Source organism: Lynx rufus, unplaced genomic scaffold, assembly GCF_022079265.1.
Source record: "Lynx rufus isolate CCGP_SWC_20201006 ecotype Redwood Valley unplaced genomic scaffold, mLynRuf1.p SCAF_9, whole genome shotgun sequence".
NCBI lineage: Eukaryota > Metazoa > Chordata > Mammalia > Carnivora > Felidae > Lynx > Lynx rufus.
In genome coordinates, this window is record NW_025814897.1 from 9,858,468 (window position 1) to 9,883,922 (window position 25,455).

General features: G+C 38.5%; 1 protein-coding gene across 1 annotated transcript in view; it reads left to right on the top strand.

The window, feature by feature from the left end:
* SIK2 (salt inducible kinase 2) overlaps window positions 1-25,455 on the top strand; it is a 123,119-nt gene that overhangs the window by 63,729 nt on the left and 33,935 nt on the right. Inside the window, exon 4 of the mRNA XM_047070058.1 lies at window positions 18,276-18,437. Within this exon, the coding sequence (XP_046926014.1) occupies window positions 18,276-18,437 (162 nt within the window). The remainder of the gene's footprint in view (window positions 1-18,275; window positions 18,438-25,455) is intronic.

The following is a 25,455-nucleotide window of genomic DNA, read 5'->3' on the forward strand; positions in this document are numbered from 1 at the left end:
AGTTTTTAGCATTGTTAAAAATAATAATTCTCCCTGTGAATGTACTAGAAAACATTGAACTGTGTGATTTCAGTGGGTAAATTGTATCTTGTGCTAATTATATCTCAATAAAGCTATTGAAAAATTATTCTTCACACCTTTCCAGGTAGATGTTAAGATTACTAGGGAAAGACCCTATAGTTCTGTATCACTGGTAGTCCTTATGACCTACAAATACATTACATTGGATTTAAGCAAAGGAGAGAACAGATAGCACTTAATTTTTAGAAAGAAGTTTCAGCCTAGTTTTTAGAATATAGAAAATCAGGTATTTTTTTCTTTAATCCAGTCAACAAACATTGAGCACTTGTCCACTCAGTCAGAAGAGTCAGGAAATGGTTCTTTAAGGAGACAGTACTCTGAGCTGAGTCGTGAAGGGTATGTAGGACTTCGTACTGTGAGGAGATTGGAGATACCCAGAGGGAATGGCCTGCATGGCCTGTGTGGAGAATGACCCTCGGTTTGGAATTAACTAAAGTGAGACACAGGTTGCATGCAGTTTAAGAGAGAGAGAAAGATTCCTCCATGTAAATACATGAAGATTCATCATATTGTTTAACAGCTTTATCATATTCAATAGTATGATTTTGTGCCATAAATTATTTAACCATTCCTCTATTAACAGATGTTTTGACTATTACTTGGTTTAGTCTATTCCAAATAATGTTGCACTGAACATACTTGTACCTGCGTCCTTGCAAACTGTGAATGTAATTCTGTGTCAAAGGCTAGGCCCTGATTTTAATAGTCGAGATTGACAAATTTAAGTAACTTCGGTGTGAGCTATGACTAGTCACATTTCATCATATTGGATAGTGTTTGACTCCACTATTTTGGTTACATCAAAGACACCTTCAGTTTCAGTTCTTGTGGGCCCTTATTCGGCTATGGGAAGGAGTCTGAATGATAAGGGAGGCCATTGGTGGATTCTGGGCAGAGGACTGACGGGATATATAAAAACGTTCCTAAGTATCATTCTGGCTGCCATGTTAAGAACAGACATTAAGGAGGCAAGGATAGAAATAGGGAAACTAGGTCTAAAGGTACTGTATAGTTCAGGCAGTGGATAGCAATGGCTTGGACTAGATGGGGAATGATGGAGGGATCCTAGATATTCAGTGAAGTTCCAGTCGACAGGATTCGCTGATAGGTTCGAAGTGAAGAGTCTTAGGATTAACTAAGATCAGAGTGGCCTTTTCCTGAGTTGAGAAGACTGGGGACGGTGCAGGCTCAGGAGAGATTCTCAGAGTTCTGTTCAGGGCATGTTAAGTTTGAAATGCTTATTAGATGTCCATGTGGAGGTGGTGAGTATGCAGATGAGGCTAGAGATCAGGGTGTCTAATATTTATGAATGAATGAATGATTGGTTGAAAGGCAAATCAGGAAGGAACTTCAGAAAACCAGAAGTTTGAAAGAGAACAAGAATTAGAGTTAACTCCTTTATTATGACTCACATACATGGTCCTTTTCTCTCTGCTTCCAGGTAGGTCTGATGTTAACTGGAGTAGAACTAAACTGGTAAGAGTTTGGAAAGATGAGGGGGAAGTACATTTGTATATGTATATCTGTTTCGCTCAGAGCCTGACTCTTTCTAAGACATGACACTCCTCAGAAAGTGGTTGATCTTAAAACTTCTGCATCGAGATGTTCTAGCTTTGTGGAATTGCTGTGTTTCATCAAAATGATTATGAAGAAAACCTTTTCATTTTGACTTCCATATAAAATTAGAAATGTTTTCCCACACACCAAAATTTCATAGACCACAGACTACATTTCCAAATCCTTCTCCATACTGTCAGTTCCCAGAGTGGCTTTTCTACCTTTTATCTGTGTGTTATGGGGATGCCCATATTTGATAGAGCCTCATTCCATTCATGGCACAAACTGCAGCCTGATTATAGTAGTTTAAATTGCTGTGAATTAAGCCTGTCATTTATCCACATGATGAAATTTTCTTTAGGAAACATAAAGCCAGAAACTCCCTGCATGTGAGTGATAAATTCATGCTGGCACTTATTGCTTAATCCTGTTGATTTCATAAGAATCAAATCCAAAGGCATTGACAGATCTCACTGGCTCTTTCCAATTTGTTTGGTTAACAGACATCCTTATTTATAAAGAAGCTTAGTAGTCCACAAATATTTGAGTAGTACATAAGGGATTTTGTTTGAACTGTTGGTAATACTAGAGCATGATGGACTTTAAATTAAAAATAGGGCCACCTCAGAATTTCCCCAGGACTTTAACTTTAGCTCCTCTTGGAGCTCCACCATTCGAAAAGGCCCTCGTATTATGAGATATGTTAAACTCCAATAGAATATTCTTTGTGCCTAGGATGTTTAGTAAACCTTAGAGTAGCCGTTTTTTAAGTGCACAAATTTATAAGGGAATCTATTTTCTTGTTAGCATTCTTGTAATAATTGGCTAAATAGTAGTCAGATTTAGCATTTCTTAACAAATGCCTAGAAAAAAAAATTTACCGGTAAGTTTTTTTTCCTTCTGCTCAAAGAGGAAGGACACCTTTGGACAACAAACAACACCTATGAGGGATGCAAGGACTTTTAATATCTTTCAAGTCCTAGAGCCGAGTTCTGCCTTTGGTGGATATGGAGATTTGAGATAAGGACGCAGATATTTTCTAAACACTGTAGATGAGACCACTAGGAGTTCAAACGCTGGCTTTAACGAAATTTAGAGATGAGTGAGAAGTGTACCAAACTGTTTCTTAGAGTGTTTTATTTTTTTATTTTTACTTTTTAAAAAAATTATTTTGAGAGAGAGAGAAAAAGCAGGAGAAAGAATCTCAAGCAGGCTTTGTGTTGTGAGCCAAAATTAGGAGTCGGACACTTAACTGACTGAGCCACCTGGATGCCCCTAGAGGATTTGTTTTAAACACGTGTGTGTCAGCAGTACGTGATAATAACCTGTTTGGTGTTCCTAAGAGTGATGATTGAAAAACCCTTTGTAATCTTTTACCTCATTAACCACACCTGTGATGCAAGACTATAGCCGCTTAAACCACCTGGACACATCATTGAATGTAGGAGTTGAGTCTGCAAACCTAGCTCTATGAAGTCGTGTCCTTTGTTGAATATCAGTCTTTGAAAGGCCACAAGAAGAAAACTTTGCTCAAGACTATGCCTGTTCTGATATTCACGTTTATCACCACTATGTTCTTAGCCCCAGCACATTTCACGAGTATTTACAGGTGTTTGTGTGTTGTTAAAAGATGTTAATTTATTGGGGCGCCTGGGTGGCTCAGTCGGTTAAGCGGCCGACTTCAACTCAGGTCATGATCTCGTGGTCCGTGAGTTCGAGCCCCGCGTCGGGCTCTGTGCTGACAGCTCAGAGCCTGGAGCCTGTTTCAGATTCTGTGTCTCCCTCTCTCTGCCCCTCCCCTGTTCATGCTCTGTCTCTCTCTGTCTCCAAAATAAATAAACGTTAAAAAAAAAAAAGATGTTAATTTATTAATTGCCTACATGCTTAGAGTCCTTATCATCCATTCTTTCACTTAATTACAATTCTGTCATTCCAAGTACTCTTATTTTGGCCCAATACTACTAGCTTTATGAAATGTCAGATACTGTTTTCTAAAACTATCAGAGGTAGAGATTCAGGCTCCCCTGCCTCTGCCGGTAATCCTTGAATCCTTCAAGGATCCTTGAATCCTTGAATACTGCCCAAATGGAACCATTTACCTTTGATCTTTCCAGTGGGCTTCTTGGATCTGTTTTCTTCTGGCTTCTGGCAGTCATTTCCCACCTGGGATTCTGCCCTCTCTGCCTTGCTGCTAAATGAGTAACAGTTTCAGAGCTTCCACTCCAGTACATCTAACTTCTCTCCAGTCTTAAAATAAGTGCCCTAGGGAATTTTGTGCCAGAAATTACAGGGGAAGAGATGAGTCAAAAATAAACCGAGGGGGAGCTGTATACTTCAAAATGGTTAAGATGGTAAATTTTATGTTATGTGTATTTTACCTCAATAAATTTTTCAAATAAATAAGCCAAGGGGAAATTTGAAGTGACGTCCAGTGATATTCATTGAAATATTAATACTGAATTAAAATGCAACCTTAGAAGTGATATTAAGTATTTTAAGTTATATTAGGTATATTTAGAAACTGAAGCCTACAAAGATTAAGTGATTTGCATAAGAGCTGAGAATAGAGCCCAGCACTTTCAGCGTTAGTCCGTGTCGTTTCGGAGCTCTCTTCTTTAATTACTCCCTTGACCTAGGAGTTAGCCATAATTAACGCCTGTGTCAATTTTATCTTCCCTGGAACTGAATCATACTTTGTTCTTCAGAACTGTGTCCAACCAGTTGTCCCCCTTTCACAGTAGTGAACCTTGAAATTGGAGGCAGTGGGTAAGTTTAGGTGCTGGGTAAACTGGCTTAGGAAAAGTGATCAAGTGACCTCCCTCTGAAAAGAAACCAGACTAGTCTTTTTACATCATCCTCCATAATAGAGGCAACAATCAATATCGTTTACATGAGCACTTACCCAGTTATTCAAGGCCAATAACAAGGCTGTTTAATACCTGAAGATGTCATCCAGATGTACAAAAATAATAAAAAGTGTATGTTTAATAAAGAACACAGAATATCACATAAATTGTTAAAAACATTCAAAAGATTTCTTTGTGAAAGTGTACTTCATTTTATAGCTGAGCAAACCTCTCTTTTCTAATATTGGAAACTTTATCACTCTAATTCTGCAATAACGTTACATGACAACTCCACAGTTCGGTGTTCTACATCAACAATTTTTTTTTTGTTTTTTTGTATTTTTTTGGTTTTTTTTTTTTTTTTTTTTTTAAGTAAACTTCACACCACACTTGGGCTCAAGAGTCACATGCTCTACTGATTGAGCCAGCCAGGCAGCCAGCAAATATTTTATTATCTGTGGGTCAACTGGGGTGGCTCTGTTTCAGACTGTAGGTTGAGTTCAGATCTGTTCCACGTGTCTCTCATTCTGGGGCTTGTCATGGGAGATCTCAACAAGAGATCAAGTCAAACTATACATACTCCCCATGAGCAAGACCAAAAGCAATAGGGCAAGGATATATCTCAGCTCTGCTACTGGGAGGCATTGCAGAGTCAAACAACAGAGGGTATGGATAGATGATCCTGTTGCAGGGAGGAGGGAGTAAAGGAATGGGAACAAAAAGCTACAGAAACGTTTCAACCTTGTAATGTCAGTTACTGAATCAACTGTCCTCTTTGATCTCTGTATAGTTGAACAGACGACTGGGGTCTTATTTTTTCCAATTAACCCTTCCCTTTGACTGTTACTCTTTCTCCCCTATGACAAGTGGTATCATTATTACTTACTGGGTGGGAGGGACCCCAAGAAACGTCAGTCAAGCCACTGGCTAATAAATTAACAGGCTTTTCCGAACTTGCTTACCCAGGAAACTTGATTTGCTCTGTAACTTAATTGCAGAAGTTTCATTGACATAATTATTCTTACTTTGTATAACTTAATCTACATTCTTGAGTTCTCTGTGACCATTTTTTTAAACCTCTTGCCTTTTTTTTTTTTGTATTTGAGTACAATTGACCTACAGTGTTACTAATTTCAGGTGTGCCACAATGATTCAACATGTCTATACACTATATTATGCTCACCATAAATGTAGCTACCATCTGTCACCATGCAGTCCCATTACAATCCCATTGATTATATTCTCTATGCTGTACCTTTTATTCCTTTGACTTATTCCACAACTGGAAGCCTCTATCTCCCACCCACCTTCACCCATTTTACCTGTCTCCCCACTTCCCTCCCTCTACATCTGTGCCTTTTTCTGAATTAACCAATTCTTCCTAGCTTCATTGTTTTCCACTGTCATTCTTCTGAAGAACTTAATGAAAAGAGAAATATATCTGCTCTTGGATTTATGAATGAATGATGACAATGTCTTAATTCTCAAATGTTTGCTAAAAGTATATCATTAGAGGGCATATATGTATAGAAATCAAAATATTAAAATTAACAGATAGGTTTCCTTCATCATCATGTTATTCTCCAAATTTGGCATTTCATTCCTAATTCCTAAAAATTATATGGTTTTGTAAATGATGATATGTTCTTTGAACTGTATTTCTTTCCTTCTTAAGAAATAATTACATATCAAAGTAACTATCTGGATGTATTTATCTGTGTAAAAAATGTGTTAGAAGTGTGACCAGATTGCATTTATAAATATTATCATAACACTACCACAAATTGAGTAAATAGCACACAACATCAGTAGTTCAGCTTAGAATGACTCATTTATCAGTCCAGTCATCTTCATTACTAAGAAATAATTCACAACAGACTTTGAGGTCTTGTAGAGATGATAAAAATAGGTGGAATGAAAATACCTGTTTAGGGAATTGTCTGGAATGTTGATTGCCATCATATGACATCATCATCTGGTAGTATTAAATTTGACTCTGGCCACTTTTCTAGGCTATTCAGTTGACATAACTTTTTTAAATTACTACCTAAAAAACAGTTCTAGGACAGTTAATGAAATGTTACTGCATACATTTAAATCAGTAAGAAAACCCAGCTATCATTCTGAAATTATATTAACAAGAGTTTATGTTTCAGACAGTATCTCATCTTATGTCTGTAAACCAGTATTGCCTCATGACATCTTTCTATTCTTGTCTTGAAGGGCTGATTAACGTTTTTTAGTATTTAACCTAATTTTCTTACATGTTCTGTGAACCTGTTCGCATTAGGGACTGAATTTTATTTTCATGTGGCTGGCGTATCAGCTAGCAATCAGGACCATTCCCATAGCAGTGCTTAAATTTTTTGTGTAAATTTTCGCTCAGTGGAACTTAAAGTTTATTAACATAGAGTTCACAGTTTCGGATTATTTTTCAGTGCTTTTAAAATGTAAATTAGGGGCGCCTGGGTGGCGCAGTCGGTTAGGCGTCTGACTTCAGCCAGGTCACGATCTCGCGGTCCGCGAGTTCGAGCCCCGCGTCAGGCTCTGGGCTGATGGCTCGGAGCCTGGAGCCTGTTTCCAATTCTGTGTCTTTTTCTCTCTCTGCCCCTCCCCTGTTCATGCTCTGTCTCTCTCTGTCCCAAAAATAAATAAACATTGAAAAAAAAATTTTTTTTTTAAATAAATAAATAAAATGTAAATTAGATCAGGTCCCTCACCTACTTAAAATCATTCAGTGGTTTCCCAGTATTGTACAGTACAGACTCTTGGTCCTTGGGCTTCTAAATTCTTGCAGAGCGTGACTTCCACTTGTCAGTCCACCGTTGGCCTTCCCCTCTTCCTGGCTCTTCTGCTTTAGCCTCATCGGTGGCCTTTTGGCTTCATGGGTGTGCTCCAGCTGTTCTTTGAATGCTTTTCTCCCTAGTTGAAATAATACCTTCTCATAAAGGCATCTCCAGGTCACCCTGTCTACAGTGGCCTGCCCACCCCAGATAGTTTCCAGCTGATCACCTTATTTCCCTGCAATGTATTATACTGTGGAATTATCATTTTTATGTGTCTACTTACTTATTATTGTCTCTTCCCCCCAAACAGAAGTTTCAGGAGGGCAAAGGTTGAGCATAGTGGCTGACACAAAGAAGTCACTCAGATACTTGTTGAATGAATAAGTAAAAGGATGTCTGTTCACACTTGAAACTCACCATAAATATAAGCATTCTTCCTTAATTTGATTAAGGAAGGGAGAGAGAGCATTGTGCTTCGATGCTGACCTGAAGAGAATCAGTACTGTTGAAGGCCCACATAGTTGTATCCTACTGTGCTCATTATTCTTTTCTAATTAATTTTATTCTGATTCATAACTGAATGGTGTGTGTGTGTGTGTATGTGTGTGTATGCTTTTAAAGATGTGTACACGACTTCAGAAAGTGTACTGAAAATCATGTTCTTTCTACATGCTTATTTTTGCAGGTCTTCTTGTTTGATTTGCCCTATTAAATATTTGAAAATTGCAAATGCAAGTTTTCTCTAATGCATATTTCATGTTATAACTACTAGACTTTTATTGGACACTGCAGACAGCATACTTTCATGCCACAGGATAAAGAAATTGCTGTGTGTGGACTGAAGCCAATAGGATAGATGTGGAAAGAAAACATTTCTAACAGGTTTTTTGCCATTAAGTTAGAATTCATGTGTGGAGCAGTTTAAGGTATAAGCTTTCCACAAAGAACAAAACTTGAAGTTTGTTACTAAGAACTCTTGAGTCGCCCAAGGCTTAAATAGTTTGTCTAAGGTCATACAGCGGTTAGAAGTAAACAGCATTCAAAATCAGGCTTCTCTGACTCTAGAACTTATTTCTGGTATATTTTGCAATCTCTGTAGGTCCAAGGAAATGAGATATTTATTTTATTTACATATTTTATTAAAGGTATGAAAAATTTGTTAAGTCCTCTGTCTGATATCCATTACTGTCATCAGTATTGCAACCTATTTGGCTTCTCTGTGGGGGTTATAAATGATTTTAGAAAAGTTTGATATATTTGCTTTTTAATTTTTGCTGAAAAGTTGAACATGTAGGTACAGAAGTCAATTGTCAGTAATCTTTAAAATTGTAAACTGTGTAACTAAAACCTCCCTTGACTTTTCAGAAGACTGTGGTTTGCTTCAGTAGTTCCACTAGGTTTGAAGAACTGATTCAGAGTCTAACAGATGCAAACAGTCTAATGTAGGGAAATTGCTGAGAGCACAACTAAATTGCCAGAGTATATATCACAAGCAACAATTTCCTTTAATTTTTGTCAAACACACAATTTGAAATGATTGTGTACTTAAAAAAGCAAACACAAAAGCAAAATGTTTAAAAATCTTCAGTTTTGTATTCTATTCATAAGTTGTCTCAAGGTTAAAAGTTTAATGTGATTTTAATATTAGAAGTAATACTGTAATCTAATATTTAAAATTAGTATAGCCCATGTCATCCTAATTCAATATAGACCATATACCTAGTCCATTTTCTATCAGTGTTTACAATGTAAGGTGGTACATATGTTAATGTGTTAAAACCTTTTTCAGGTTTTTATTTTATTTTTTGTGTCTTCCTTTCTTAGTTACATTTTATCCAGGAGTTATTGGTTAGAACAAGCACAACCTAAGTTGACAAAGATCAGAGTCCTGATCTCTGGTGAGATAGAGTTTTATTTTACAATGACGTTTTGTACTAATTAGAGGCAAGACATGTTAGAGAAAAAGATGAGGATAATTTGGATATGGGGATTGAAAATAATGAATCTCCAGAATATTTTGAAGGAAACAAATAACCGGTTCTGATTATGTTATTGGAGTGTCAGGGTTCATAGTGGTCATATTCCTGAAAACAAGTTTTCTCTTCAAAGTTAGTAAAAAGAAATGTGAATTCTTTGCAGATTTATGGGTTTGAAACCACTGACCAGGATTTAATTATCTGAGGTGGGTTGTTTTTTTAAGGCTAGTTAAACCAAAAATATTAAATTGTCATCAGCCCTTTTACTTCCAGATTATAAATCAGTGAAATTACGAATTAAGTCCTGTTAATATAACATTATATATTTAATTGCATAGCCTGTCAATCTTTTTGGACTATTACTCAGATCCAGCTTTAAGGAATCCTAATAATTTCTGACTGAAGAATTTTAAGCTTAAAGGTAGTGATCAAAAGATTCAGACATCCCCAAAATTTAAGGAAACTCAACTGGCTGAGTTTCTTCACCTTGATAAGATGCTGGGAAACCTACCCCTTGTTCCTGGGGGAAGAGATGGGATGGGATGCCAGTCAGTGAAGGCGGGGGGGAGGGAGTTGGTAGATGGTGGTACTGTTGTGGGGGGTGGGGGTGGGGGGTGGTGATAGTTACAGTGACTTAGAAGGGTGGTAATGAAGTTCATAAAAAGAAAGATGAGCTCAGTCATAATAACACTGCAGTAACAAAGAAAATCTGTGTAGATATACAATTGAGTAATTGTTGAAAGGTCAGATGTGCTTGGCAAATCTGGAGGTGATTTTTATAAAAATTCTAATCGATAAATGAAATCCCCCAAGGCAGAGTTCTTAATCCTGATTAAACTTGAGATTTTATAGACCCCCCCCTTGAAAATGCATACAGAATTGTATATGTATGTTTTATGTCAGTATAATTTTTATTAGTTTCTCACTAGGATCTATGAGCAGAAGGTCTCATGCCAGAATGTTAAGACATACCTTTGCTGGAGTGACTAAAGAGGCACCCTTGAGATTGGCACCAAGTGAGAAGAGTGTGAAAGGGAACTAACATTATCCAACTAAGAATAAGGCAGATCAAAGGTGATCTGCAAGGAGGGGGTAGTTTAGATTAGTTCTGTGAGGAAAGGTGTATAGAAAAAGGCAAAGGGCCAGAATTAGACTGTGGTAGTTATATGTGGTTAGAAGAGAAAAGTCAGTTAGCGAAAGAAATGGAGAAAAACTATAAACAGAAAATCAGTGTTTATTTTGGAAATCAGTTAAGTGTAAAATATAATTGAAAGGTCATAAAAGATGAGAACTGAGGAAAGGTAATTGGCTTTGGCCTAGAGAAGTTGCTGGTGACTTTAAACCTATGTCAGTAGAGTGTGAAACAAATCATGATACAAGGGGCTTTCAGGGAGCTAGTAGTTGGGAAAGGAAGGTAGCCTTAGTCAACCCCTGATAACATAACAATATAATAACAACAATAGTAGCAATCATAGCTGATATAATAGCAGCTAACATTATTGAACCTGTGTGTGCCAGGCACCATGAAGAGGGTTTTTTCTTTTTTAAATTGCTTTTTTCATGTAATCTTCACGTGACCTTGTGAGGTGTTCTATTCTATTATTGTTATCCCCATTTTGGGATTAGCAAATGGAGGTGGAGGTGGGGAGTTAAGTAACTCAAGATCACATAGCAAATGTGAAGACAGAATTTGAACTGAAGCAGCCTGACTCATGAGCCTTCATTCTTAGCACTGTATTGGTAAATGCTAGAAGTACCTGCATTGATGTAAAAGGAATATGGAAGATTTGTGTACTGCTATAAAATGCAAAAGAAAAAGGATAAATGTTTTTGTGTAAGAAGTGGGGAGAATATTTGCACATAACAAGTGAAACAGAAAGAGTAAACAAAAATTAATAAAAATAGTTACCTTTAGGCAGAGGAAGGGAACAGAATGGAAACAAGACTTCTTGGACTGTATCTTATTGTATCATTTTAAATATCAGGTGAGTGTTTTTACATGTTCAAAAATAAACGGAGAAATATACCACAAAGAGATAGCTTTTCAAATAACTTTAATTTTTTTTTTTTAACGTTTATTTGTTTTTGAGACAGAGAGAGACAGAGCATGAACGGGGGAGGGGCAGAGAGAGAGGGAGACACAGAATCGGAAACAGGCTCCAGGCTCCGAGCCATCAGCCCAGAGCCCGATGCGGGGCTCGAACTCACGGACCGCGAGATCGTGACCTGGCTGAAGTCAGACGCCTAACCGACTGAGCCACCCAGGCGCCCCTCAAATAACTTTAAAACATAGTAGTTGGACTATGCATCCTTAGGACAATATAACCTCAAGATAAAAAGAAATGCAAAGAAATTTGAACGTGTAAATTTCATCCATTAACTTTATTGTTAGTAGCTGTTTTGAGATTATTTCATGTATAATATAGGATAAAACAAGTTATTAATGTTAAGAAACAGGATCTTTTTGGGCACCTGGGTGGCTCAGTTGGTTGAGCGACTGACTCTTGATTTTGGCTCAGATCATGACCCCAGGGTTGTGGGATTGAGCCCTGTGTCGGACTCTGCGTTGAGCATGGATGCTGCTTAAGATTTTTTGTCTCTCTCCCTCTGCCTCTCTTGAGCCCTGCTTGTGCTTGCTCTAAAACTTAAAAAAAAAAAAAAAAAATTCTTTTAAAGGAATAGGATCTTTTATATAAGAAAAGAAGAAATATACATATAAAAATCAAAGACAAGTAATTCCTATAATGGTAAATTTGAAATGGAGTGAAGTCATTATTTTTTTTTATCTTTAAAAGTGTTTATTTTTAGCTCCGTCCCTGAAAAGTTTTAGAAATGATGCCAACCCTGCCATAAAAAGCATCCTGAGCACCCAGGTACTATTCCCCAGTAAAAAGAACCAAGGCTTCTTGGAAAAATGACTGATTCCAGGTTTGGGGCAGGAACTGTCCCAGTTATGCATGAGATGGTTTTATTATGCCAGAAAGTAACAAAGGCAATGAACATTTCTGTGGTCATGTTAACAAAACAAAACAAAACAGGGTTCTCACTAGTCAAAGATGAAAAAATTGAACATCGAAAAGGATAATACTTGGGGCGCCTGGGTGGCTCAGTCGGTTAAGCGTCCGACTTTGGCTCAGGTCATGATCTCGCTGCTTGTGGGTTCAAGCCCCGCGTCGGGCTCTGTGGGGACAGCTCAGAGCCTGGAGCCTGCTTCGGATTCTCTGTCTCCTTCTCTCTCTGCCCCTTCCCTGCTCATGCTCTGTCTCTATCTCTAAAAAATAAATAAACATTTTTAAAAAATTAAAAAAAGAATAATACTGTAGTTAATTGAAACAAATTGAGTATATAAAAGTAAAAAAAAAAAAAAGGAATCCATGCACCATTATAATACTTAAGAGAATCATAAAATAGAAGAAGAAAAAATTAAAAACAAACAGACCTACAAATCTTAATAGTTATCATTGGAGGTAGCTAGTGTGCCAACCCCTTACTCTGGAAATTGGTACTTAAGGAGGAAGAATTAAGGATTCATCCTTCCTGACCTATTTTATAGTTCAGGATAACTAAATAGCCCTAATTGACGACAGAGGAATTTCATCTAATAGATGTGGCAGGAATGAAGTAATTAGAAAAATCACAGTTTTGCAACCCCTAATGAAGTAACTGGTTCAAACACCAGTGAATACTAAAATTAGTTTTGTGGTTCTCAAAGTACAGCCCCCGTTCCAGTATCTTAGGCATCATCTGGTACTTCTGAAAAATACACAAATTCTTGGGCCCTTTCCAGCATCTGCTGTATCAGAGACTCTAGAGATAGATCCTAGTGGTCTGGCTTAACAAGCCTTCTAAGGGTTCTCACGTACCCTGGAGCTTATGAACCATATTAGGAAAAAGAGGGATGAGACTCTAACTGAAGGATCAAGCAGTCACTCCCAGAATGCAGTGATCAGTCTTAGCACTCCTAAAAGCAGAATCAGATGTTATAATCCTCCAGGTTGATGCACCTATGACATATTCTTGCCATGCTCCAAAAAAATTAAACCTGAATCTATTCTGTTCTTTGAACTTGAATTCCAAATTATAGGAAATACAGGAGATAGAAGAATAAGTTAAGCAATGTCATGAGGAAGCAAAAGACAAATCCAGAATGTAGGATGACTGACCTAGTTTCTTTAGCAAGTCAGTGGCTTAGGAAAATGGGGGGTGGGGGCAGGAAGACTGTTCCAGAAAAAAAGGATTCCAAAGACAAAATAAGCAAATGCAGAATGTACATCTTTTTTGGATCCTGATTCCAGTAAGCCAGCTGAGGAGATTCAGACTGTGAATTAGATGATATTAAGGAATTATTAATTTTGTTAGGTGTGGTGATGGTATTATGGTTATGTAAGAAAATGTATTTTTTAGAGATACATACAAAAGTATTTAAGGTGAAACAAAATGATGCCAAGATTTGCTTTAGGTTACTATGGGGACAAAAAAAAAAAAAAAAGATGAAGCAAGTATGCAAAATGCTGATAACTTGTAAGTCTGGGGGATTCATTATACTATTTGCTTTCACATATGTTTGAAATTTTCATAATACAAAATAGAAAATTTAAAAAGAAATCTACAAAAATATTAGGTTCTATTTATTCCTGTGCTAGCCTTTATCACAGTGTATTATAATTGCCTATTTACTTGTCTATACCAATATTTCTCAAATTATCAGTATTGAGAGACCAGTTTTTTAATTATCCAATTTGTCACAGACCATGATTTTTGTAAAATATGATAAAAATCAATTACCGGGGCGCCTGGGTGGCTCAGTCGGTTAAGCGTCTGACTTCGGCTCAGGTCATGATCTCGCGGTTCGTGAGTTCAAGCCCCGCGTCGGGCTCTGTGCTGACAGTTCAGAGCCTGGAGTCTGTTTCAGATTCTGTGTCTCCCTCTCTCTCTGACCCTCCCCCGTCCATGCTCTGTCTCTCTCTGTCTCAAAAATAAATAAACGTTAAAAAAAAAATTTTTTTTAAATCAATTACCATAAAAGCAAAATGGGAGAAAGGATATACAAAATATAACCGTAAAAAGTTTTATTGTTAAAGTCAACATAGAAAGTTAATTTCACTTAATCAGGACAAATGTAAAATAGAAAAAATAATTTTTTAAACTGTGCGCATTCACCAAAAATACACATATAGGCAATTAGTGTGGAGAATTGCTGTTACACTTAAAATTTTGTTGTGTAACTGGGGTGCCTGGGTAGCTCCGTCGGTTAAGCATCTGACTTCAGCTCAGGTCATGATCTCACAGTTTGTGAGTTCAAGCCCAGGCTCTGTGCTGGTAGCTCAGAGCCTGGAGTTCTGTGTCTCCCTCTCTCTCTGCCCCTTCACCGTCCCTGCTCGCTCGCTCGCTCGCACTCTCCCAAAAATAAATGAACATTAAAAAATTTTTTTAATTAAAAAAAGCAATTTTGTTCTGTAGCCATAATTAGGTATTAAGTTTTTAATGTAAAACATGTTACCTAGAGGACCATGTGTATTAATTTGAGCTTGGATTGATAACAATGCCCCTCACTGAGGAGGATGAGGTATATACCTAAACTAATGTTATTTCAGCCACAGAGTTTTATACCTCTGTTACATCTGTTACCGATTTCTCAGCAGAAGGTACAGTTTTCAGTTTTCACTACAGAAATCATACAGAATAAGGAAGGTCCTGATATGATGTAATACTTGCTGAGATTTTTACTTACAGGGTGAACATACCAACCTCTTTAAACAGGAAGTCTCTTCATCTCTGGAAAATGGGTGTTGTCATTTTCCTCACAGTGTGTTACAGATTTATTGACCTGTGAAGATTCTGGCTTTACATGGTGATTTTAGGTTCAGGTAGACTATACCTGCCCCTCTCCCCCCAGACTGTCCCTTTCCTGTCTGGTTTCAAAGCTTTTCTTCCCCTTTGGCCATGGTAGTATTAATTTGAACTGATCACTTCTAAAAATAGTCAGTACTCTAGATTTGTGTTTCCCAGGACTCATTTTTTTTTAAATTTTTTTTTAATGTTTATTTATTTTTGAGAGAGACAGAGAAAGAATGCGAGTGGGTTAGGGGCAGAGAGGGGGAGACACAGAATCGGAAGCAGGCTCCAGTCTCCGAGCTGTCAGCACAGAGCCCACCGTGGGGCTCGAGCCCACGAGCTGTGAGATCATGACCTGAGCCAAAGTTGGATGCTCAACCGACTGAGCCACCCAGGCCCCCCTCCCAGGACTCATTTTGTAATCAATAGTTGGTTGTTGTTATTTTTTCCATACACTTCTCTTTGTTCACATTGGACCTCTTGGGTTTCTCTGTGTTGCCAGAATCACAAACGTTTTTTTCCATTAAGTCACGTTGACTCAGCATTTTCAACAGAAAGAAATTTTGTCTATCTGAATAAATCATTTATTTATGAAAAAAATTGTCTCTTTAGAGATGCAGTTTAAGTGGCATTTGGTGTGGCATTTCAGGAAAGATAACGCTAACTAGCCAAAAGATAATCCTACACAGAAAACATGTTGCATTTGCCTCAATCAGTTGTATTTGCCCAAGGGGCCAACCCTTCCTTACGGATTTCCCAGTTCATCCAGCATAGAATGAGGCTCTGATTTACTCTTATGAGCAGAAAGCACATTGTCCACTTGCCAGTTTACTTAGACATAGTCACTCTGATGACAGTTTGGACATTTTGACTGAAAATTCAACATGTTCTTAAGTGAACCGTTTTTCCCTTTAGAATCACAAACGGCTATTATGCAGGCTCTGTAACGGCAGGAGGGAGATGTGATGAGCTGATCACAGCACATACAGAAGCATATACGAAATGTCTGTTTCCCTTTTTTTTTAATTTGGGTATAGTTGACACACATGTTACATTAGTTTCAGGTGTGTAACTTAGTGATTTGACAGGTTTATACATTATGCTGTGTTTACCACAAGTGTAGCTACCGTCTGTCCCATTGCATAACTATTTTAGTATCATTGACGGTATTCATTATGCTGTGCCTTTTATTCCTGTGACTTAATCATTCCGCCTATCTTCCTCTCCCCTTCACCCATTCTGCCCAACTCCACACTCCCAACCTCTCTGACAACCATCAGTTTGTTCTCTGCATTTATAGGTCTGATTCTGCTGCCTTTTTTTTGGGGGGGGGGTGGGCTATAGCCGATGTCAGAGAAATTACCGCTTATGCTTACTTTTAGGATTTTTATCGTTTCACGTCTCACATTTAGGTCTGTCTGCTTACATTTAAAGCCTCTAACATGTATAGTACTACGATATTTTTACAACACTAATGATGATGCCACCCATCTATGATCAGACTTTAATCAGCTAAGTATTTTTAAAAACTGTACCTCTGATGTTTTGTGCATAGTATTAAAGCAGTGTGGGGAGTACAGAAGAGAATGATACGGTTCCTACCTCAGAAAGTGTAAATGAAAGTATCTTACTTTCTAACACACAGTGTGTTAGAATTAGGCTGTGTATGTGTGTGCACCCAAATATGCACACATGCTGAGATATTTATGGTATATGTGCAGGTAACTAAAGTATGAGACTGTGTTGTCATTGGTAAGGAGTTCAGACTAGAGGTCATTTCTACTTGAAGTGATGAACTGTTTAAGGGCAAGGTGGCATATGAGCAGGGTTTCGAAAGGATAGTGAGGATTTCATCAGGAGTCTAGTAAAGAAGCTTGATACGGTTTAAAAAAAAAAAAAAAAAGAAAGTCAAAGTTTCCAGATCAGCTATTCACTTACCAGTTGTGTGAATTCAGCCAGATTACTTAATCCCTGTGATCTTCAGCTTCCTCACCTATAAGATGAAAATTAGAGTAATCCTTATCATGGAGTGTTTTTAGGAACATTAAGTGACATATAGTGATATGAACAAGTTTTGTAAACTGCAAAATGTTGTACAAATGTTAGTTTTACAGTAAATATTGAGAATGTCATGACCCAAAGCTGTGGAATCTAAGTATCAGTAAACCACATAGCCTAGAACACAAAATGTATGAAGATGACTGAATGTTGATTTGTCCATACGATTCCCAAGTTGGGAAAACAACCTTAAATCTTAGAAAAGCCTTTCAAGATTCATGCTGACCTTCTTCTGCAAAAGATCATTTTAAAAGACTTAGATTTTCAAGCGAAAATTGAACTAGCTATAAATGTTTAGTTTTCTTGAGTTAATGTAAACATACGCAGAATTAATTCTCAGGTAAACCGCTTTAGTAGAGATTATAACACTGCACAAACATAGCTAATGTATCTTGCAAAGTGTGTGTGCTTAGAGAACATGGCTATCACATTTGATTTAGAGGACAAGTCTTGGGTGGATCAGAGGTGCTCCACTGAACAAAACAGGGTGTGAATTATTTAAGCTACTACGAGGGATCCCTGTATCTTATGTTACAGGTGGCTTGTACAGTAACTCCATGAAATGATTATTTAAAAGAAAGATATCCCTTGTCTGATGAGATGTCAGAAAATGGATTCATGGGTGTTTTTTACAGAAGTTTCTTTTTTAAATGTGGTTAGGAAAAATATTCAATAAATTTGTAAACAAAGGAGTGGAGGGAGTGCTTAGGGCATAAAACAGCATTGGGAATTATACTATGAATATTACGTCACTTGCATATTGTCTTGTCTTGGGCTCTCTCTCCGTTTATATGGATTCCAGTGAAATATGATTGGAATTACTTTTCTCAAGGCAGAGAACTTGGAAAACAGCATGGTACTTGAACACTCTTACTCATTTAAAAAGCTTTTGAATACATGAAGGGGATTAAGAGTGCACTTACCTGGAGGAGCACTAAGTAATATACAGAATTTTTGAATCACTGTATTGTACACCTGAAACTAATAAAACACTGTATATTAATCACACTGGAATTAAAATAAGTAAAGAGCTGGCTTTTTGAGGGGAAAAAAATCCTAAGTACGGATAGTGGGGATTTTTGTTAGTTTGGTTTTTGGTTTTGGTGACTAATCCTAAAATCTCTGATGTTTTCCAGACTACCTTGCTAATCATGGCCGGTTAAATGAGTCTGAGGCCAGGCGCAAATTCTGGCAAATCCTGTCTGCTGTCGATTATTGTCATGGTCGGAAGATTGTGCACCGTGATCTCAAGGCTGAAAATCTCCTGCTGGATAGCAACATGAACATCAAACTAGCAGGTAGCTGGGATGCAGCTGGCTCAAACGTGACCAGACTCGAGCCACTGCACGTGGGGGGGGGGGGGGGGGGGGCGGGGGGGGTGCGTGTGCATGCGCGCACCCACAGGCAGAGGTTCAGGAGCATTTCTAACAGTGACATCACGCTCTCTCAAAGTGTGTCTTACTTATTTCGTTAGCGCTATGTGTAAGGAAAAGTAAGAGAAATATGTTCATTATTAATGTACAGAGTGGCAGCACTACACCCAGGGTCTGATTTGTGGCCAGGTCCCTTGGTGTGCTATGCTGGAGGAGGTGCAGGTGCGGGAGCGTGTCAGGGAGTGTGGGAGTGTGTCAGGGGGCTGCTGGCCTGGCCAGAGAAGCAGTACAGGTTGCTGGTGATGAGCCCGGCTCTCCTGCTTAAGGCTGGTGGCTGCAGAGAGGTCACAGACAGATAAAAGACAGTGATAGAGGTCAAATGCCTTGCTGCAATACAGTAACGTTTTGATTTATAACATGGAGGCTAAGGGTAAAGATTGCCTTACTAGTTTTCCTCCTACCTTTTTCACAGTTGTAAAAAGTTTTCTATTTTATAGTCAAATTTCTTTATCCACCTGGTCAAAAGTTCAGTAAATATTTATGTGTCAAGTACTTTGCTATGCTAGGTACCGGAATACAAGTCCTCTGTTTCTAGAAGTCTAGTGGAGAAAGAAAAATAATTAAAATACAATATGTTGCCCAGAAATATATGTACAAAATGCAGTAGGAATCCAGGTGAAGGAACAGCAGTCTACCTGAGAAGTCAGGGAGGCGTCACAGAGAAGGTGCTATTTGAACTTAGGCTTGAGAGAGGAATTAGAAGCTTGCCAGGAGGATAAACAGGAGTAGGATATTGCACATAGGCAGGCCGACTGTGTAAATACCACAGATAAAAGGAGAGAGAGAGAGAGATGGAGATTGGTGTGGTGGGGAACTGTGGCTCCATATTGGTGAGACATGAAATCTGCAGGCCCAGGGGATCGACACAGGGGAACAGTAGGCAAAGAGCAGAATATGCAGGGTCTTGGATGCCATGAGAGGTGTCAGAGTTTGTTCTGTTGCCAATAGGGAGCGTGCCCTATCGAAAATGGTAGGCTGGGGTGGGAGTGCAGGTGGGACTGGGGTACTATGATTAGATCTGCGTGTTGAAAGGAGGTCTCTTTCTGGCAGCAGAGTGAAGATGGGTAGGAGGTGTGGGTAAGACTGAAGATAGGAAGATTCGTAAGTAATCTCAGGCAGTGGTCCAATTAAGAGAATGTGGGTCTGGGCTAGAGGTTGTAGGTGTGGGAGGGAGATTTATTTCACTTAGGGTTTTGAAGAAGATAAGGGGCTTGGAACAAAAGCTCAGCAAGGTTGCAGGTAGTGTTTGTTCTAGGATTGTTCTAGGTTTGTTCCAGGATTGTTAAAGAGGGCAGAGGCACATCCGGATGAGAGGAGCTGACCGGGAAGTTACCGGCTGACTTCTTAGGTTGGATACTTGACTCCTAGGCTCAGGGAGAAAACAACAGCCTTGTTTTGTGGCATTGTGGTATAAAATAGAAGCCAAAAGCCTCTGATTTGTGCACATAACTGGTTTGTTTCTATGTCGTTTCCCATCAGTTTTTGCCTTGGGCATGTGGGGGAAAGCAAATAATTAATTTTTACTTACTTCATGTTAATTTTAATAATTAATTTTAAATGCCAGTGTTACGTATGGTTCAGGGAGGTAATGGATTTTCCATTCTGCAGGCTATGACTTTTTTGTAATGGGATTGCCTGAATAAGACAGTGGTTTTTTTTTTTTTTTTTAAGTTAATTTGTTACATTCCCATTGTATATATATAAAGATTTGTCTTGATTTGTCTTTTTTGTTTTGAAAATGCAATCCACAGTATTGGTGTTTCCGTCATTTTTTTAATGTGCATTCACATCTCCCATTTGTGGTTTTTGTTTTTGTTTTTCTCCTTCTTCTTTTGGCCCTTCCATGCCATTCTTCTATAATGCACTTGATGGGAACGTTTTGTTTACTTCTTGAAAGCGTCTCCTGCCCTCAAATTGTCCTCTTCAAACAAGGCTCTTGTTTTTTGAAGTTCTTAACTCTGTAGAAAGAAAGGGGAAACCCCTGCTTCACCATCATATTCCTTTATCACTAAAAGAAAAATTTCACACACACAAAAAAATACCTCCAAGGAGTTCTGGGAGTCTTTTTAGGCAGAGAAAGGTTAGTCGTGTGAGTCATATGCTATAGAAATTACAGAGTGCTCTGTCACTAACATCTCAAAAGAAAATGTCAAAGTAGAACACCAAAGAAACTTGCAAACAAAATATACAGAGCACTCCTTTAAGGTTGTAACCAAGTTTTGCCGGGCTATAATATGTCTCCTTTAACTCTAGCCTATAATATAGGTAGGTAAACTCAGTATTTCTAATGCCATTCATTATGTGGTATTCACAGCTTGGTCTCTTTGACCTCCGAATCTGTGCTTCCTCCCCTATATCTTGTTATAGTTTCCAAGCATATTGGTCAGTTTTTCCTCAAGGGGTTCTCACTGAATTTAGGGTTTTATCATTCAGAATTTATGCATTTAGTGTCATTGATTCCATACCTCGCAAGTGGGGACACATGCATGCTTGCATGCACACACGGTACATCTAGACACTCAAATGTCATCTCGTCCACATTTTTTTCTGTCATTCTTACCACCATTTACCCCAAATTTTAGCAAATCTTTATTAAGCCTCTACTGTGCTTGAATCCTGGAGATTCAGGTATTTCAAGAATACAACAACGACAATGCGGGGAAGTTTAACTCTGCTCTCACCCCAAGGAGTTAACCGAGAACCAAGGCTTATCTAAATATAACACAAGAAGATAATTGTTATACAGGCCCCGAGGCTAGAGGAAAGGCTAACTCTGCCTGAAGAACCAGGGAAATTATTAGCTAAGACTTGATTAAGAAGAAGACCTTTGTGGAGGGACAGGGGGAGAGAGAAGCAAGGGGTAGGGTAGGGATGACAGCTCCAAGCAGGTACATCAGCATGTGCAAAGGCAGGCAGGCCAAGGAATTCGAACTGTGTAGGGAAGGTGTAGACAGAACTAGTGGAATCAAAGTGTTGATGACACACGATGGGGAAAGAGTCTGGACAGGTAGGCCGACTCAGATCATGGAGAATTTTACATGCCATCAAAATTTAGATGTGTTTCAGTGCCCTTAAAGAATTTCTCCAGGATGTTTATTTTTATCCATAGATTTTATAACTTTTTTATACTCCTGCTTTCCTTTAAAAACATCATCTTGTGATCTCTGAGGATTCTTCTTGAATTTTAAAGAATTCCGACACATGTAGGAAAGATGGGACTCCATGGAAAAATGCAAAATTATTCCCGCAAATTGTACTTGGTTTATTCTTCTTATGAAAATCTCTTTAATTGCTAAATGGGTTGAATAATTGAACTGTTTTAGCTATCTTCTTTGTTGAAACTGAGAAAGTGCAAATCAAAACTAGTGTAAATTATAATTTTTGTCTCTGTTCATAAGAGATAAAATGCGTAGAAGCATCAGTGTTTCTTTGTAATAAATACAGAAACACGGCTTTGAAATCAGTTTCTAATATATGCTCTTCCAGTGAGTAAAGACCTCAGCCACTGATGGGCCATGGGTCCATCCATACCGATGTGTGTTCATTGCCTCGATTATGAGACCTCCAGCCTTTGCAAAACACCAGGAGAATGCAAAGGAATATTGGCTTTTGGTGTATAGTTGCGGTGCTCTTTCCTCTTAGCTGTTCTGGCAAAGACTGTTCAGGCCGAAGTTGACAATAAGTAGGTGAAGGACATTTTGTTTTATTCCTCACCTTTCCTAATCTGAAATGTTTATAATAAATACTTAAAGATAAAAATGTATGAATTACTTGGAGGAAGTTTTCAGAAAATATCACAATTCAAACAAGGCTTCACATAAAGAATGTGGAGTGTGCTATCAGACACGACTGGTGCAAATTCGGGCTGTGCCACTTAGTGGCTGTGTGACCTTGGGCTGATTATTTAACCTCAGTGTGCTGTGTTGCCATATATATTAAACAGATTAATCTGTTTCTCAGGAATATTGCGAGAATTAGTGATAATGTTACAGACGAGGGGTAGCAGGTAAGAGTATGGTCTCTAGAACCAGACCACTTGGCTTTGAACCATGGTTCTGCCACTTACTAGATGGGTGACTTTGGACACATTACCTAACGTCTCTGTCCTCAGTTTCCTTGTCTTTGAAGAGGGCATGATAGAAGTTCATATCTCATACTGGTTTCCAGTTAATATTTGCAAAGTACTTAAAACAGTGCCTGGTACATAGTTAATGCCATTTAAGTATTAAATAAATTGTTAATTAAAGTTCCTGGCACCATGTAAACACTCACTAAAAGGTAGCTATTACTTGTGTTCAGTATATAACTGATTCCATGTGAAAACAAGTCCTGAAAATTTTCATAGCCTTATAATCGCCCCTACCATGTTTTTTGTTTTTATTTAATCACCAAGGCCTTAAAGCCTTATTAATACAAGTCACAGAGGAATAAGACAAGTTTATCACTTATATTCTAAGTTGTCTGTGCTCCATTCAAATTAATTATTTTTCTGAGAGCGATCTTAAATGTAATTAGTAATGTGTAATAGCCTGATGGATCTGACCTGTGCATCACAAGTCACTTGTCTCCAGCCCTTAAGGAAGGCTTCCCTTCTGAATAGACCGTGATCCCCGAGTAGCCCTTCACCTCTCATTATCGCTTCTAACAATCTTCCTGTTTACTAGAAGACCTTGAGACAGGGTTTCTGTATATATAATTCCAGTTTTGTGTCCTGAAACCAAAAAAGGGTGGGAGAGACTGAGATAGGTTTTATTAGTAAAATATTTATAAAAAGTCTTCCATTGGTATCATTCTGCCACTGGTAGGATGTGAAAAAGAGCTTTGCCTCAGCAAACACGGTGATACCTCGTGTTTATCCTTTAAGCCCACTTAGCACTAGCAGCACATTAAGCTGGGACTGTGGAAGACAGCTCAGAGGGTTTTGTTGAGTTTTGTTTTCTTTTGTTTTCCCCCTCCTTTTCTCCCTTCGTGCTCTCCACCCCATTTGGGGCTAAGGAAGACCATCTATTTGCTTCTTAGCCCACTGAACCCTCTCATCGGACAAATGTCTCACACTGGTCAGCAGGATCACATTTCATCTCAACTGTGGTGATCATTCTCTCGGTGCCCTCCGGTCAGGTGGAAAGGGAGTGACTGATGTTTGGAAGTAAGCTGTGCAGCTGGCCTTTTCTTGCAGGGTGGGGGTGGGGGCAGCAAAGCACTCGGTGATGTCAGTATCCTGTCAGTATTCCGTTTACCCAGTGTGTCAGCTTCGTCCCTACCCCCGTCCCACCTTTCATTTGTCAGCTTTCATTTCCTCATAATTGTCTTCTTTGCTCCTATCGTCATAATTACAAAAGAGGTGTATCTCTCCAGCGAGACGGGCTATCTGAATTCTACTGGTAATTTTAGAAACAAGGATAAAATTAACCCTAAAGCCATCTGCTACTCTGTAGGAGAATTTTTTTAATTATAAATTAGACATTATAACACACTGCTGGGGATTAAAAATTGCCTTGGTTGTGTTGATTCCTAGAATTCATTTACTTTTTCTTAGCTTGAAGACTGGTTTTAAATGTTTGTTTTTTCCCTTTTCAGAAAAAAATTAATTTACCTGATGACTTCTGTTTAGTCTTTGTGTCATTTACATAAAAATCCTGAAAGTATTCAATAATTATAATCATTTTGCAACAATAAACAGTGACAGACTGTTTAACATTTTCTATATCTATTTCACAACCTTCATTTTATTCTGTTTCCTGGCTCCTTGAAGAGTGGTCTGGGGACCAGCAGCATGAGCATCACTTTGGAGCTTGTTGGAAATGCAGAATATCGAGCCCGGCCCTAGACCTGCTAAATCAGCACCTGCCCCTCAGCAGGTTGTCCAGGTGGCTCGTATGCCTGCTGATGTTCGATCTGTTTCATGGCAGCAGTCAACAGAATTCTCTTGTGCTTGGTTCCCGTCAGACGGCAGTTATCAGGATCAGCTTATTCTGTGCAAGGCCTTGTTATTCCTAAAACACTGGCCCTCTGACAATGATATTTGGGGACAGATAACTTATTTAATTTAGTGATGACAGTAATAATAATTGGCATTTGTTGTCAGTAAGATAACAGGTCAATCACTTTGAAAGTACAAAGCAGACAATCATAGCAGTTCTAGTACATTTTCAAATATATCCATGGTCTGTTACTGGTTACTTAGATAAGAGGTTGTTAGAGCACTCCACTTTTGAGGCCAAGTTCATTTCCATGAGAGTCCGTCAACAGTAATTGCGTCTGTTCTGTGGTTAAACAGTCTACTCCAAAACCTCTCTTCTGTAGACATTTCAGGCCTCACAGAAACCAGGTGAGAGAATATGGGTATACTGGGAAATATCAAAACCATTGTTAAGAGTAAAACCCCTGGAGAACATGGATCTGGGATCTGGGCACATATCATCTCACATGAAAGGGCAAGAGGTCTCTTCAACACATTGTAAAAAGAACATGGGTTCCTGGGGTGCCTGGGTGGCTCAGTCGGTTGAGCGTCCAACTTCAGCTCAGGTCATGGTCTTGCAGTTCATGGGTTCAAGCCCCACATTGGGCTCTCTGCTGTCAGCGAGGAGCCTACTTTGGATCCTCTGTCCCCTTCTCTCACTATCCCTCCCCTGCTTATGCGCTCTCATGCTCTCTCTCTCTCTCTCTCTCTCTTTCAAAAATAAGTAAGCATTAAATAATCTTAAAGAGTATGGATTCCTAAAATGAATGTAAGTATATATTTCTGACATTTACTTTGTAAACATCTTAATTATTTCCATTTACTCATTAAGGATGCTGTTGACATATCAGGTAATATTATAGAGAAGAGAAAGCCCTCAGTTGTCAATTCTGTTGGCAGAGGGATCAATTAGGAAATCTCTCA